The following is a 16,643-nucleotide window of genomic DNA, read 5'->3' on the forward strand; positions in this document are numbered from 1 at the left end:
TTTTTCGAAACACCTTGATACTTATGTATACCTTTAATGTTTTTTTTAACTTGTCAATATGCATGTAAATAGCTTCAAGTTCCTAAAGATTGGTTTCTACTAAGACTTTTTTTTCTAACAGCTTTTTAAATTCTAACTGCTTCATAATTTCGCTATTGGAATCAATTTCTACTAATTTTTTTTCAAGATGATATTACAATCGCATTTGCGTTGCGTCACTTTTTGAACAGTTTTTACAGAAAAATAAATTTATCGGATTTTTCCAGTCAAAAAAAAATAAAGTAAAAGTTTTTCCAGCTTTGAAACGAAATTCCCCGACTTTTCCAGGTTTTCCAGAAATTTGGCCATCTTGTAATACGTGCAATCCACTATTTAATTTAATATAATTTAAAAATTTTTGTCATTGTTATTATTATTATTTATTAAATGTTAAAGTGACAAAATCTTCATACATATTTTATTTAAAATCATTTTTCATTATATTTTCTAATTTAAAGATAATTCTATAGATTACATTACTACTGTATTTATAGAACTTTTTACTTCAACGATAATAAAATTATATCTAACTTAAAATTTGTATATATATTAATATTGATTAAAATTCTACCATATAACATAGATTACTATTCACTATCGATTACTTTTTTTAACATCATTTGTGTAATTAAAATAATTAATTACTTACAAACTCATGGTTTCATTACAATCCAATTAATATATCATGAACTGTTTTATTTTTCTAATATCTAGTTTTTTAAAATATATATTTATTAAAGCGATTAAGTATGAAAGATATATTTTCAATACTTGAATGTTTGTAAAATTTCATTATTTTTTTTGTCACTATTATAAAACCAAAATTATCCATTTTATATATCAAAGAAGCATTAAATTGTTTTAAGTATCCAAATACATAACTTATATGAATTTTTATGTACATATTTGTTTTCTATGCCAGTAACTTTGACATCAGTAATGATTTATATTATATCTCAAATCTTTATATTCGTTATACAATTAAGGCAAAATTTTATTTTATAATTATAATTATTGTTTGATTTATCATAAACGAATTTTAAAATTCATCATTTTACATATGATAGAAATAGATTTATTATTATCACGCTCATCATTGAAACAAATTATTGACACAAATTTATAATAATAAATAGTATAAAGTTGCGCAAACAAGATTACATTGTCTACATTAATTTCACATTTACATTATAAATTAATTAAATATATATTATGAAACGGAATGTTCGTAGTTGGTAGCCATAGTTTTCTTTAAATTTATTTCGCAGCAATGAAAGGAAGCGGGAGATGAAATGATGTAAAAAATAATAGATATCAACTAAAAATTAATTGAATTCAATAACGTAACAAAAAAAAGAAAAGACTTCTTTTAGATTATGTTTTATATTCTTATAATTTACCCGATACAACGTTAATTGTATTAATTGTACATTAGTTTAACTAAATTTTTCAGAGCTAAAAAAAATTACATATTAAGAAATCTAGATTTTCAATTTTTTGCGAGATTTTACCAATTGATTTCTCGTTCATTAGCATTTTGTAAAACGAATTAAAGTCAAGGAAATTATAGATATTTTATCAACTTGACAAAAAGTATAAAGCGCAATAAATTTTTTTCACCTCACTTTACAAACTGTACTTGAGACATAAAAAAAAGATTTATTTTTTAATCTAAATCCACTTATGAAATTACATATTCATGTTTGTCTATTATTTAATGCTTGTATTTATGAACAAATGTACAAGTTTATTCGCTTTCATAACATAAGATATTGGACTCATCGGAACATCAAATTTTTAGTTATATTTAACTATACACAAATGTTGTATACAGCTTTGATAAAAAAAATAGCAAGCATATTTTTAAAGTCATTGATAAATTAATATACTATGACAAATACAAAGGTTTAAAGTTTTACTTTTATTATTAGTGTTATTAACATTATAGTAAACGAAAATAAAGTTGAACTTTTATCAGAAAAACTCACTGGAATCCCATAAAAAAATTTCATTAATAAAATAACGAGCAGAAAATGTTTTTGTCCTGCACCTTTTTTATAAGCTAGTCTACGTACTTTTCTAATGACTCATATAGTATATATATTAGGGTGTGTTGAAAAACATCATTTTTTTATTTTATTTTTTTTGGCACCACCAGACATTTATAGGAAATGTCAAAATAAAGATTCTGTCAGACGATCGGCTCTTAAATTCAAGTTTCAAAGGTCATCACATTTTAAAATTTTTCATTTAAATATCATGGGAAAAAATTTTTTTTAAAGTTTGAAATTTTATCACTCACCAGGGAATCGGTGTATTGGAAAAATCAATAAATATTTTTGTTGAAAATCGAACACTCTACAAAAAATGTCTTATCATTTTTCGATAAATTAAATTTTTAAAAAATTATTCGAGATCAAAATTGAATTCATAGTAAATTTTAGTATAATTTGACTTTTCCGGCGAAACTATCAGACTTATCGTCAAATATTATATGACCTTTTTTGTAGATCATTTCATTTTTTACAAAGTTTTCAAAATTCTTGAAAGCAAAATTATGGTCGATGTTATTTACTTACTTTTAACGCAAATAAGTAAATAACATCGACCATAATTTTGCTTTCAAGAATTTTGAAAACTTTGTAAAAAATGAAATGATCTACAAAAAAGGTCATATAACATTTTAAGATAAGTCTGATAGTTTCGCCGAAAAAGCCTAATAATACTAAAATTTACTATGAATCCAACATTGACCTCGAATAACTTTTTAAAAATTAAAGTTACCGAAAAATAACAATACATTTTTTGTAGAGCGTTCCATTTTTAACAAAAATATTTATTGATTTTTACAATACACTGATTCCCTGGTGAGTGATAAAATTCCTAACTTTAAAAAAAATTTTTCCCATGTTATTTAAATGGGAAATCAAAAATCGCGATGAGCTACATCTGAAACTGGAATTTAAGCGCCGATCTTCTGACAAAATTTTTATTTTGACATTTCTTACCAATTTCCGGTGGTACCAAAAAAAAAAAAATAAAAGTTGTTTATTGACACACCCTAATTTATATATTATATATATATATATATATATATATATTCTTGTGATAAAAGAAAAAAACAAAACAAACCTGGACTGATAAAACTAGTATAGATGAAACTTGAGAACATTTAAACGTATAAATCAAATCAAATGTGTATAGGTACGTGATTTAAAAGCTCATTGCGGCTTGAAAATACGGCAGAGCACATTTCACATGTGTACTCAATAGCATCGGGTATAATAGTTTCAGGAACATCATCAGTAACATTCGATATAAGATGTTGATGCGGCGTTGTTGATTCAACTTTAACACTTAATTTAACTTTATTGGTTAAGGTTTCAGTGTGATTAACATTATCCAAATCTGGAAGTATTGCTTCATGTTCTTCTTCATCTGCAACTACATTGGCTTCAAATGCAACTTCCATATTGTTGCCATCGATTTCGGGTTGATTGAAAATCGCTGATGATGCGAATTCTTCATTATTTTTATTATGTATGTCTTCAATTATCTCTTCAGGTTCTTCTTGAGGTTCTTGTTTTATCGTTACTTGTTTTACTGCTCGTCTTCCAGGCTTACCTTTAGCAGTTACTTTTTTTTTCGATACTGGTTCTTGTTTACTGCCTATACTTTCAATATTACCATTGTTACTTTCATAATTATTTGATGATTTATTTGACGAGGCGATTAATTCCATTTTAATGTTTTCTGGAGTAATTGATTGTATAGCTGTCGAAAGATCATCAGATGATTCTTTCGGCTTTGGAAATGTCGCAGGTGTAATTTGAAATTTACCGTCACTATGATAGCTGACATTTTTAGTTCTTGGACGATTTCTTTCACCACCGGGAAATATCCCAAGTTTATGTTCGGCAGGCATAACTTTGGGTGTTCGAGTGACCATAGTTTTGGTTTTTTGTCCTTTTTTTGCTCCATCAGTTCCTAATTCAACAGGTACTCTTGTTTTTTGGGTATGTATCATTCGCGGTCGACCAGGATGAGCCTGTGATTGAGTTTCAGTAACTTTCTTATCATCTTTCTTCAGTTTCTTTTTCCCAAGTTTTGATTTTCCTGAATTTAAAGTCTTCGAATTATTAACTATCGAATTAATATTTTGTAAAGAACTTTCAAAACTTTTTAAAACATTCTGATATCCTTCCTCAACATTTGAACGATTTTGTTTGTTTTTTCTTCCAAGCTTTCTTTTTGTATTATCATCAGATTCTGACCCCAGCTCTAATGTATTAAAATTTTCATTGGACTTTGAAGTAAGAACTGGAAGAGGAGACTCATGAGGCTTAAGTTTACGTCTTCGCTTATATTTTCTTGGTCCAACCTGTGGTTGTCGTCGGAGTGCTGTATTATCATCACAATGCTGAACTATATGAAGGACAATTTCTTCAGAAGTAGCAAATGAACCGCCACAAACTTTGCAATAAAATGGCGTTAAAGTTCCGTGATATTTTGGATCGGGACCCGAATGATGGGCACGCACGTGTTCCCTAAGAACGACACGTTGATTAAAAGCTCGAGGACAAATTGCACAACCATACGGTTTTTCACCGGTATGAATTCTTTCATGTTTCCTCAATGTTCCACCATCAGCAAAAGCCTTCCAACAAAAACGACAACCATACGGTTTCTCGCCAGTATGAATTCGTATATGGATTTGCTGGGAACTACGACTACCAAAAGTTTTACCACATTCTCGACATGGGAATGTTCTTCCACCCAATTCCTTATTGTGTGAATGACGATGACTAACAAGAGCACGTCCATCGGGAAATTCTTCACCACATTCATCACAAGCAACCATTTTATTGCGATGCGACACCATATGCCGCCGAAGTCGAGCTTTACTATGGAAACTTTTTCCACATTTGGTGCAACCGAAGGTTTTATCAGCGTTGTGAACCCAAGAATGTTTCAATAAACTTCGTTTATCTTTACATGTTTTCCCACAAAGTGTACATGTATTTGGTGGAGCATCATCTGCATGATTCTGACGGACATGTTCAGCAACTTCAGCATCATCACGACACCTCGCGCCACAAAGAAGACATCGACGACTCGGTGATCTCGAAGCATGAAGTTCAGCGTGTGCGAGAAGCGCGAGCGCCTCTTCAAACCACTCGCCACAAACATTGCAAACATGGTGTTGATTTGATCCTTCTTCCTCTACATCCTCTGTCTCTTGTTTTACATGAATTTTACGATGCCGTTTAAGTAGATCGATTCGATCAAATGCAACAGCACATACATCACAATAGAATTGTCCAAATCTTTCATCATTAGCATAAGTTTCATTTATATCGTATTCTATGTCAGTTGATGGCATTCCATGTTTTACCCTCATGTGGTCACGAAGAGCATTGGGATCCCAGAACATATCACTGCAATTAGAACACTCATACGGACTATCCCCAGCGTGGAATCTAGAGTGTGATGCTAAAGCTTTCTCCCGAGCAAATCCCATTCCACAGTACTGACAAACATAAGGTTTTGTAGGATCGGCAATGGGCCATCGCGGTGCTTGAGAATCTCCAACTATCAGTGATTCCGTCCATCGTGAGCTCGAAGCTTTTGCATTTGCTCCACGTGTTGTCATTTCATCCACGAGGTGCATATCTTCGTCGATGTATTCATAAGATTTACCACCAAATTTATCTAATTTATTCAGAGCGTCAGTATCTAAGTTACGTTTTGCTATAACAGTAGTATTACTTTTTCGCTTTCTTGGTACAAAAGACTGAATCTTTTTACGACGGCCCTTTACAATATCTTCTTCTTCTAAAGCAAGAGTATCATCATCATTCAAATCATCGTCAGAATCATCACGAGGTGGTGCATATGCATGAGTCTTCATGTGATTCATCAAATCACATTTACGAACATATCGTGCACCACAAAGATTACATCCATGTGGTCGATCATTTTGATGTGAAGTCATGTGATTCATGAGATTTGCTTTTTTGCGGAACCTCCGACTGCAGAAATCACACGGATAAGGTCGTGTGTTAGTGTAAGGATCTTGTTCAATTGGAATCTCCATGTCATCGTACTCTAATAAATTATCATGCGATACTTTTGTCTCAGGGATATCAACTCTAAAAATATAATATTAAATTTAAATAAGTAAAGCTGTTTGTCATGGAAGATAATACATGGTGACCACAGATTTTTTAAACTTAAATTCCCTGACTTTTCCAGGTATTTCGGTCAAATAATTCAAAAATTCCCTGACTATATGTAGTAATATTATATCATTGGAAATATTTATTTAAATTTAAATAAAATGGTATAAGTCAGTTCAATAAATAATCAGTCGTTGTCGTTAAATGAAACTTTATTTTATTATTTGTCAATGATCATGGGTTTTTTTTATTTATTAAATGAATAATATTTTATTTTTAATTTTAAATCTATATTTTTATATAACTTAATAATAAAATATAAATAAATTTTTCATCTTCACTAGCATAAATTTCATAAATAATAACGTTTCATAGAATATTAATAAAATACGAGCAACCTGCAGTCACTGCATGCCTGCCCAAATATCACTACTAAATTTATAAAATACGCAGAAAAAAAGGATTTCTTGGCGCAAAAAATTTTAATTTGCACCAAGGAATTTTATGCATCATCAATTAAATACGAAAATTGTCTTTGAGCATAAAAATATTTTTTTTGTCAAGAAATAATTCCTTGCACCAAGTAATTTTTTCTAGTTCTAAATAAATTTTTGTTTTCAATTCACAATGCAAAAAATTTCTTAGGGTAAGTAAAAATTTTCTTTAGGCGAGTAAAGATTTTTTGTGTCAATGAATTTTTTTTTTTTCTATGCACACTTTGTTGGCTTTGAAAAGCTTCCTAAAACCAAAAGGGAGTATAAAAATCTGTCATTTTGGAATAAGTAACGCGATATAAATAATATAGCTATATATTCAATGACATTCAGTCAGATTTAGTGACAGAGTAATTAAAGGATTAATTTATTTAAAGAAAATAACTACGATCTTATTTTTTCTCGCGTAATTTAAATGTAATTCGAATGATATAGATAAATCTAATTATCTCAATACTTGACAATTAAAAAGAGTTTAAACTATGAAAAGGCACAAATTTAAGTCAAGACCTTTTTAATGATACCAAATTCAATAACATTAACTAATTCTATCACATAGATATGGCGGGAACAAATTTTCCTTATTCTCTTACTAATATAAATTAATCAAGTACGCAAATAATAAATATAGTGAAACTCATTAGTTCAATACTTATGTATAATTTTAATGTTTTTCTAACTTGTCAATATGTATGTCAATAGCTTGAAGATCTTGACGATTGGGTTCTACTAAGACTTTTTTTTCTAATAGCTTCATTTTTTTGCTTTTGGAATAAATTTCTACTAATTTTATTTCAAGATGAATTTACAGTCGCATTCGCGCCGCGCCACTTTTTTAAAAGTTTTAACAGAAAAAAAATTTATCGGATTTTTCCAGTCAAAAGAAAAGAAAGTAAAAATTTTTCCAGTTTTGTGACGAAATTCTTAGACTTTTCCTTCATTCTTCCAGTATATTTATAATTCCCTGATATTTATAAGTTATCCAGAAATGTGGCCACCATGTAATAATAAATTACTCACCCGTCATCTGGTCCCGAACGATCCCAATTATCAGTGATGACTTCTTCTGTAACTTGTATATTTAAATAGTCATGACTTTGATCTTGCGGTACGATATAGATAGATTCTATATCACTTGATTGGGGTACCATTAATATTTCAGTGTCTGATGGTAAATTATGCGTCGTTGAATGAGAATCAGCAATTGTTTGAACAGTCTCTTCAACACACACTTCTTCACAAGCTCCAATTACCTCACTGTCTTGGTCAGCAAGGTCAGCTTCTAGGCCACATATCACTTCTTCATGGATTACATTTCCAACACCTTCTACCCAAAGATGGGTTAAATCACTAGAGACTTCCATGATGTCACAAATACGTTTTTTTCCCAGGTATCACTGAAAATAACGAAAAAAAATGAAAAATTTGACCAATGATGAAATTTCATCCCAGCGATCGTCACTTTGAAAGTATTGTTCCGAAAATATTTCAGTAGCATTAAAACTTTAGTTAGTGACCCTGGTGGAAATTTTTCGGACTTTTCTCTGAAAAACTCAGAAAAATACTTTAGAACTTTGAGAAAGTTTTTAGAACTTTAGAACTGAGTTTTTCAGAGAATGATCTTGAAGTTAGCAGACAATTTAAAATTTTCGAATTTTTTTTTTTCAGCAAATCAATTACAAAAAAAAAATACTAAAAAATCCACATGTAGAAAATTTAAAAGTCTATAAGTGAAATTTTTTAAAAATATTTTTTTTTTTATAATTTATCGTTTTAAAAAACATTCAAAAATTTTTTTACGGCGGCTAACTTCAGAATCATTTTCAGAGAAAATTCCGATAAATTTCCATCAGGGGAATGAGAAACATACAAAATTAACTTTAAATTTAATTAAATGTTGACATAAACTAGGTTATATTCTATAGGTTATGACTACAGAGGTTATAGAGATACATTTTTAATTGTGACAAGTTGCATAATGTCCACGACCGGTGCAACACGGGATGGCGACCAATGATCTACAAATTTTCTAAGAAAAAAAAAAAAAAACAATTCACTCCTATTGTGCAACAACTTTTTCGACATAATGATCATGAGTAGCCATGTTTTCTATGATTTAGATTAAGATTAATTAAAATTTATTGACTATTTACCTGAGTCGTTACCTCAAATGTTTTTTCTGTTGTATCACTCCTTCATTTTAACGAATCACCAGCAACAATTTTGTCGGCTTTTTAAAATCCCCAAAAACTCGGTTTTATACTAGTCCACTTATCCGATGTAAACTTTACTCGATAAAATTACATACTATACACACATAATATCAACCTAACCAAAAATACTTCGAATAATTGTAAGAGTAAGCGAGCAGCGTCAACTTTACATTATTTTTCATTGGAGGGGTCGTAAAAATTAGAAATAAAGGTTACAAAATGGTTGACGTATGAAGGATAACAAAACGGCGCCAGTCTACACACTTGACAAACGTTGACTTATCTATACGTACCATTGTAAACTTTTTCAAATTCACATTTGTAAGATGAAAATTTAGAAAAAAAACTTGTTTAGATTTATTTCACAAGACAGATAAACTATAGGAATAAAAAAAAAAATTTCAATTTTTTAAAACAAACAATTTATAAGATTCGTTATATTTCCGTCTCAAAGGAAACAAGACGAGCCCACAAATTATCTAGTAACTTTATTAACAACCGTTGACTAAAAAAACTGTACTATTCCAATAAGTACACATATCTATCCGTGTATGTTTAGACCCAAAAATTTTGTTCCTAGTAGCACAGCTGTTATGTCCTCAGTGGCCTCAGGTGCCTCTACCTGTTAATTAATTAGTGAACTTGAGATCTATAAATAGGCGCGCATTTAAATTTCATTTGAAATTATATATTAATATCTTACAACACTTATTGCGTCTTATCAATATTTAGTCAATAATTTAAATAATAAATCGTCGTGGCACATACTTATTAAATTATATATTTTTATTATAAGAAACTTTAAATAAATAGATAAATAAATCTTCATTTTGTATTCAGAGAAATATAAATACAGTTTGAGTGGTCTTGGAACGTTTCCTGTCACCCGATACTTGAAACCTAACCAAAACACACGCATAAAAATCATGAATAGGCTCTTGTTCTATAGTTAACTGTAAATATGGTTGTAAATGAATGCATAATCTATAAACAAATGAGAAAAGGATTTATTTAATAAATAAATGTTACTTATAAATGAAAACCATATGACAAGAACTCAACTATTATTGTTAATATATATACATATTAAATAAAGAATGACTCGTATAATAACCAAATTAATAGAAATATACCCTGATTAAAAAAAATGATTAAAAAGTATTTAAAATGATTTGTTTTTTAATCATTTTAAATACTTTTTAATCCTTCAAATCATTTCTAATCCTGTCTATTATGGACATTTAACGTGTGAAATCATTTTTAATCATTTTTTTTAATCAGGGTAGCATTAGAATAATTATAATGGTGTTTCATGATAAATGATAATGTCAATCGTACTAAATAATTAAATATAGAATAATTAACTAAAAGATTGTATTCAAGTACAGGAAAGTGGAATATAAATAATATCAGTAATGTCATAGAACGGATAAATAAAGAATGTAGACGCGTGTAAGCTCATATCGTGTACTTGTATTAGTAGGAAGCATAAATGTATAAGTATATAATTAGTAAAGAACGTTGATATGTATAAGTACATATATTGCATAAGTCCCTGATTAAAAAAGTGAATTGAAAAGTATTGAAAAAGATGAGAAATGAATCCTTTCGAATACTTTCTATACCCCAAGGTATTCATTTTGACATAAAATGAATACTTTTCAATCCCAAAATAATAAAAGAATTTCTGAACTTCCGAGGAATTGAAAAAGATTCAAATGAATTGATATTTTTAATCTTTCTGAATCCTTCTCAATACCTAAATAATCCGACATTTCGGATCAAGTGTGGGATTGAAAAAGATTGAAATGAATTGAAATTTTTGAATCTTTCTGAATCCTTCTCAATACCTAAATAATTTCACATTTCGGGTCATGAGTGGGATTGAAAAAGATTGAAATGAATTGAAATTTTTGAATCTTTCTGAATCCTTCTCAATACCTAAATAATTTCACATTTCGGGTCATGAGTGGGATTGAAAAAGATTGAAATGAATTGAAATTTTTGAATCTTTCCGAATCCTTCTCAATACCTAAATTGGAATGATAAAAGATTGAATTCTTTTCAATACTTTCGAATTCCACTTTGGAATTGGAAAGTATTCAAACGATCGAAATTTCAATTCCATTCAATACTTTCCAAAACCGCCGAGGGATTGAAAAGAATTGAGATAATTTTCAATACTTTTCAATTCACTTTTTTAATCAGGGGTATGTGTGTGAACATGAGAATGGTGGGAGAAGTCGAAGAGTGGAGAGTCAGAGATCTTTCTGCCGTCTGATGTAACTTCACTTCTCTCCGAGAACTATTGACGAGCACAACTGTTATTACTGATCAAATCTTATTTACACTTTATAATAAAACTCAGTCTTCAGATAAAAGTTATTTTATTAATTACATCTATCCTTATCCATAATTTCATTATTTCGTTAAATAATAATCATAATCATCATCATCATAGTCAACAATAAATTTACCACTGTTTTCAAATTCAAAATTGGTCCCACGTGACAACGAACTGCCCACTGTCTAGGAGGTGGCGTCAGCTCCGATCCTAGTAACCTCCCAGGACATAACACAGTTTGCATTAGCCAAAGTTTACTTACAAAAGTTTCCTTGAATTTTTCGTCAACTTCGGACTTTTCCGTTCTTTACGAAAATTTATATACGACTTGCTCTACATTTCGACATAAATTTACTACCCGAATGAGACCTAATAGCCACTTTAGCTTGAAATTGACAGTAATTTGACGTTGAAATTGCCTGAGATTTGCTGCCCGAATTTTTGCGTCGAAAATTTGACAGCAAAAGTTAGAAAGACATATTTGCGGTTAATTCTTCCTCAATTTAAAGGTAAATTTTTACTAAAAAAAAAAAGTCGGTAATGTTCTTTCTTACCATTTCAGAAGGTAAGCAAATTTATACATAAAAATGTCTACAATTTGCCCTGATAGCCAAGTTGGCCGCAACAGTTGGCATTTCCATGAGTTGACGGCAACTTTCCGAGAAACTTGTCGACAACTTTCAGCTCGTGTAACTGTTGCCGACAACTTGTCGTCAAGTTGGTCGCAACTCGTGTACACCAACTTTCTGATCAGAAACTCTGGCTATCAGGGTGAGGGTAAAAAAATACTTTACAATTTTTCAAGTCAAATTAATAATAAATCGATATCAAAATTTGCCTGAAAATTTACGATAACTTTTTTCTAGTCAACTTTTGAAGTGAATTTGCATTATAATTCGGGTAGTAAATTTACGTCAAATTGAGTAGCAAGTTGTATTCAAATTGCCGTCAAAAATGGAAAGGTCCGAAGTTGACGGAAATTTGACGAAATATTCACGGAAACTTTTGTAAAGTAAACTGTTGCTATAGCAAACTGTGCTATTACCCTGATAGCCATCTTAACCGTAAATTAAATTCAAGCTACGGCCGTATTCTGAAGCCAACTTAAAGGAAAGTGTTGAAGAGCAAGCAATTACCTTCAAGTTGACAGTAAATTGTCTGTAACTTGAATTCAATTTGACTACAAGTGTTACTGTCAGACAATGATGTTACCCTTAATTTGTTATTGTAAGAATGAACATTACCGACTTTTTTTTCTAGTAAAAAAGTTACCTCTTAATCGAGCAAAAATTAACCGCAAATTTTTCTTTACAACTTTTGCTGTAAAATTGTCGGCAAATTCGGGCAGCAGATTTCAGGTAATTTCAACATCAAATTACTGTCAATTTCAAGCTAAAGTGGCTATTAGGTCACGCATGCGCAGTTTAAAAGTAATCAGTAGTGGGAACAATTTCCGAGGTTCCTTGTCTCTCCAGCAAGAGTTTAAAAAAAAAAAAAAAAAAAAACAAATGTTTGTAAAACGTATAAAACTTGATATATAGATGAGTATAAAAATCTTATTCGGACTCAAATAACTTTATTTGGATCAAGTTCATTAACAGTTAAAAACTTGTAATAAAAAACAATATTTTACACAGGTAATAATTGATATTTTATTTCATGTGTTTACTCGTTTATTTAGTGATTAAATATTTCATGCTAGTTATTATTTATCAAATGAAATCCTTTTTGACGACGTCCGACATTTTATTGTTTTTATAAATAATCCAAATCCATCAAAAAATTAATTGTTCCTTTTTTTTACGAATTGTATATTTTTAACTTTTCCAACTCACATTTATTAAATTATGTAATATTTGATGTTTAAGAATTTCGTATTTATTTTTTTTTTATTAAACCATTTATGCTTGTTTAGGTTACGTATATAAACTTGTACCCGGTACCAGTAAGCAACTCAAGTCCAAAATGCCGAGAATAATGATTAAAGGAGGGGTTTGGCGAAACACTGAGGTAAGGAAAAAGTGTACAAAATTAAAAAAGAAATTTTAAATGTATTAATTTTTTCGTTAATATTTTTTTTTTTTTTTTTTTTGTTAATTAGGATGAAATCCTCAAAGCCGCTGTCATGAAGTATGGGAAAAATCAATGGAGTCGGATTGCATCACTACTGCATCGTAAATCTGCGAAGCAATGTAAAGCTCGATGGTTCGAATGGCTTGATCCTAGTATTAAAAAAACCGAGTGGAGCCGCGAAGAAGATGAAAAACTTTTACATCTAGCAAAACTTATGCCCACTCAGTGGCGAACTATCGCTCCTATAATTGGCCGTACAGCAGCTCAGTGTCTAGAAAGATATGAATATCTATTAGATCAAGCCCAAAAGAAGGAAGAAGGTGAGGACGGAATAGATGATCCAAGAAAACTTAAGCCTGGTGAAATAGACCCTAATCCTGAAACAAAGCCAGCACGGCCTGATCCAAAAGATATGGATGAAGATGAGTTGGAAATGTTATCAGAAGCTCGTGCTCGGCTGGCCAACACTCAAGGAAAAAAGGCTAAACGTAAAGCACGAGAAAAACAGCTAGAAGAAGCAAGGCGATTAGCTGCGCTTCAGAAAAGACGAGAGTTACGGGCTGCTGGGATTACAGTATCGCAGAAAAATAAACGAAAACGTGGTGTCAATTACAACTCTGAAATACCCTTTGAAAAACGTCCTGCTTTAGGATTTTATGATACCGCAAACGAACACGTTGATCCTCTTGCGGCTGATTTTAGTCACATGAGACAGCAGCACTTGGATGGTGAATTGCGAACAGAGAAAGAGGAAATAGAACGCCGCAAAGATAAGCAAAAGCTTAAGCAACGTAAAGAAAATGATATACCCATGGGAATGCTGAATAATGAAGAACCACTACGGAAAAGGAGCAAATTAGTGCTACCTGAGCCTCAAATATCTGATCAGGAACTTCAACAGGTAGTAAAACTCGGACGTGCTTCTGAAATAGGCCGGGAAATCGCTAGTGAGAGTGGAATAGCAGCATCAGAAAGTTTGTTAGCAAATTATTCTTTAACTCCAAATGTTCCTGTAACACCACGGACCCCAGCAATTACAGATCGTGTTCTTCAAGAAGCCCAAAATGTTATGGCTTTAACTCATGTTGATACACCTCTTAAAGGTGGACTGAATACTCCTTTAAATAATGTTGATTTTAATAGTGTTGTACCTACCCCTATGGCAATTGCCACTCCAAATACTATTTTAGCAACACCATTTAGATCACAGCGTAGCGATGGTACACCTCTTAACAACACATTTAGTACACCAGGATCAGTAAGAACACAGAGTAACACCCCAAATGATTCATCAGCTGCACCAATTCGCGATAAATTAAATATTATTCAAAATGATGATCTTGATAATTCTGAAGCTTTAGTATTGCGTAAACAAAATAAACGACAAATGCAAGCTGACTTTAGTACTGTACCTGTACCTAAAAATGACTATCAAATAGTCATTCCTGAAGACGAAACGAACAATGAAGAGATAGACCATTCAGATCGTAGTTTCATTGAAGATCAGGCAGATGTTGATTCTCGGAAGCAACAAGAACTATTGGAGCTACGAAAACGAGAGCTCGAAAAAAGATCTCAGGTTATACAAAAAGATTTACCTCGGCCAGTCGAAATAAATATGAATATCTTACGGACATCTACAGATGCTTCATTAACTGATTTCCAACGAGCTGAAGAATTAATAAAGAGAGAAATGATCACTATGATGCAGTATGATGCACTGCAAAATCCCATACAGCCTAATACTAAACGCAGTACAGCTTTATCACAAGCACAATTATATTTAGAACAACATCCATATCATGATTTTAAAAAAGAAGAGTTAGATAATGCCCGAAAATTATTAGGAGATGAAATGGCAGTGGTACGTGATGGCATGGCACATGGAGATCTTAGTTTAGATGCTTATACAACTGTTTGGGAAGAGTGTTTATCACAAATTCTCTATTTGGAAACCCAAAAGCGATATACACGCGCAAATTTGGCATCAAAAAAAGATCGAGTTGAGTCATTTGAGAGGAAACTCGAGGAAAATCGCATACACATGACAGGAGAAGCTAAACGGGCAGCGAAAATGGAAAAAAAACTTAAAATTTTGACTGGTGGGTATCAAACTCGGGCTCAAGTTCTAACGAAACAACTTCATGATTTGTTAGATCAGATTGAACAGGCACAGCTTGAGCTTTCAACATTTAAATTTTTGAAAACTCAAGAAGAAGCTGCCATTCCACGTCGTATCGATTCCCTGGTGAATGATGTTGATAAACAGATTGTACGAGAAAAAGCTTTGCAAACTAATTTCGCTAACCTCCAAGATCAACTGAAACAACTAGATATTTAGAAAAAAAAGTCAAAAAAATTTATATTATTTCAATTATTTATATTCTTCTTTAGACTACTTATTTTGTAATTCCAATCGAATTTCTATAAATATTCTAAAAAGTCAAATAAACAATTTTATCATTCAAAATTCATCATTTTAATTAAATAAATAAGATTCTCACTAATTTAAGCGTTAAAATATTAGCCTAATAAAAGGAACAGTTTCGACAAAATTGAATCGAATCAGCTCCGAAAATTTCTCTTGTAAAAAATAGAATCAATACAGCCCAAGTAACACATGCTTGAGGAAGATTCTGGTGCAAGTGCATCGAGCAAAACCCTTACTCACTAGTATATTTTTCTACGTATGGGTCTTCTACAAAAGAATATTGAAAATATCTTAGATACGGTGCAGTTGAAAAAAAAATTTCTGACGCATTTCTTGCACCAGTAATTTACGGCAGGCACTTACGCGTGGCTTGCTGAAGATCTGCTCAAGGCTTAAGGTCAATTTCGAACTTTGATCAGATCTTGAGCAAGCAATGTGCAACTATTTTCAGCCGTAGTCTTCCTTCAGAATTGAGTTATACAGGGTGAGCACAAACCGGGAAAACCAGGAATATTGGGAATTATCAGGAAATTTAATGCAACAGGGAAATGTCAGGGAATTTCTAAAAATATCCAGGAATTTAATTGCGACTTAAAAATTTAAAAAATTTTCGACAATACAATAGTCACAAAATTTAAAGAACATTAACAAAATTGAAAATTTTTAAGTGATGTTTAATAGGATGTAACTAGAAAGAAAGTGGTCGTACAACAAAAACAGAAAAGTCAAATTGTAGCTTCAGGTGTCTAGTTTTCTGATCTAGTCTTGAAAGTTTTTCCTACACTGAGAGAAAAGTGCATGGTTGTGGTAATTAGAAAGGGATGAGTATGAAATATAGTAATCTTGACTAATATTTATAGTTTCTTGTAC

The 16,643-nt window shown here is 31.1% G+C and overlaps 2 protein-coding genes across 3 annotated transcripts; one reads left to right on the plus strand and one right to left on the minus strand.

Annotated features, from left to right (window-relative positions):
• Positions 1–2,639: 2,639 nt before the first annotated feature.
• LOC130671110 (zinc finger protein 729-like) lies at positions 2,640–9,389 on the minus strand. Of its 2 annotated transcripts, none has more exons than XM_057474813.1 (3): positions 8,878–9,389; positions 7,733–8,109; positions 2,640–6,191 (listed from the first exon to the last, which is right to left on the minus strand). In XM_057474813.1, the coding sequence occupies exons 2-3, from the start codon at positions 8,074–8,076 to the stop codon at positions 3,230–3,232; spliced, it is 3,306 nt and encodes a 1,101-aa protein (XP_057330796.1). In that variant the 5' UTR covers positions 8,077–8,109; positions 8,878–9,389; the 3' UTR covers positions 2,640–3,229. The 2 variants fall into 2 exon arrangements, with proteins under 2 accessions (XP_057330796.1, XP_057330795.1); XM_057474812.1 differs by having other exon boundaries at positions 8,866–9,389.
• A 3,352-nt stretch (positions 9,390–12,741) lies between these two features.
• On the plus strand, positions 12,742–15,790 carry LOC130671454 (cell division cycle 5-like protein). Its single transcript, XM_057475352.1, has 3 exons — positions 12,742–12,906; positions 13,185–13,279; positions 13,371–15,790. The coding sequence occupies exons 2-3, from the start codon at positions 13,235–13,237 to the stop codon at positions 15,681–15,683; spliced, it is 2,358 nt and encodes a 785-aa protein (XP_057331335.1). The 5' UTR covers positions 12,742–12,906; positions 13,185–13,234; the 3' UTR covers positions 15,684–15,790.
• Positions 15,791–16,643: the final 853 nt, after the last annotated feature.

This window comes from Microplitis mediator, chromosome 7 (assembly GCF_029852145.1).
Source record: "Microplitis mediator isolate UGA2020A chromosome 7, iyMicMedi2.1, whole genome shotgun sequence".
NCBI classification, from domain to species: Eukaryota; Metazoa; Arthropoda; class Insecta; order Hymenoptera; family Braconidae; genus Microplitis; species Microplitis mediator.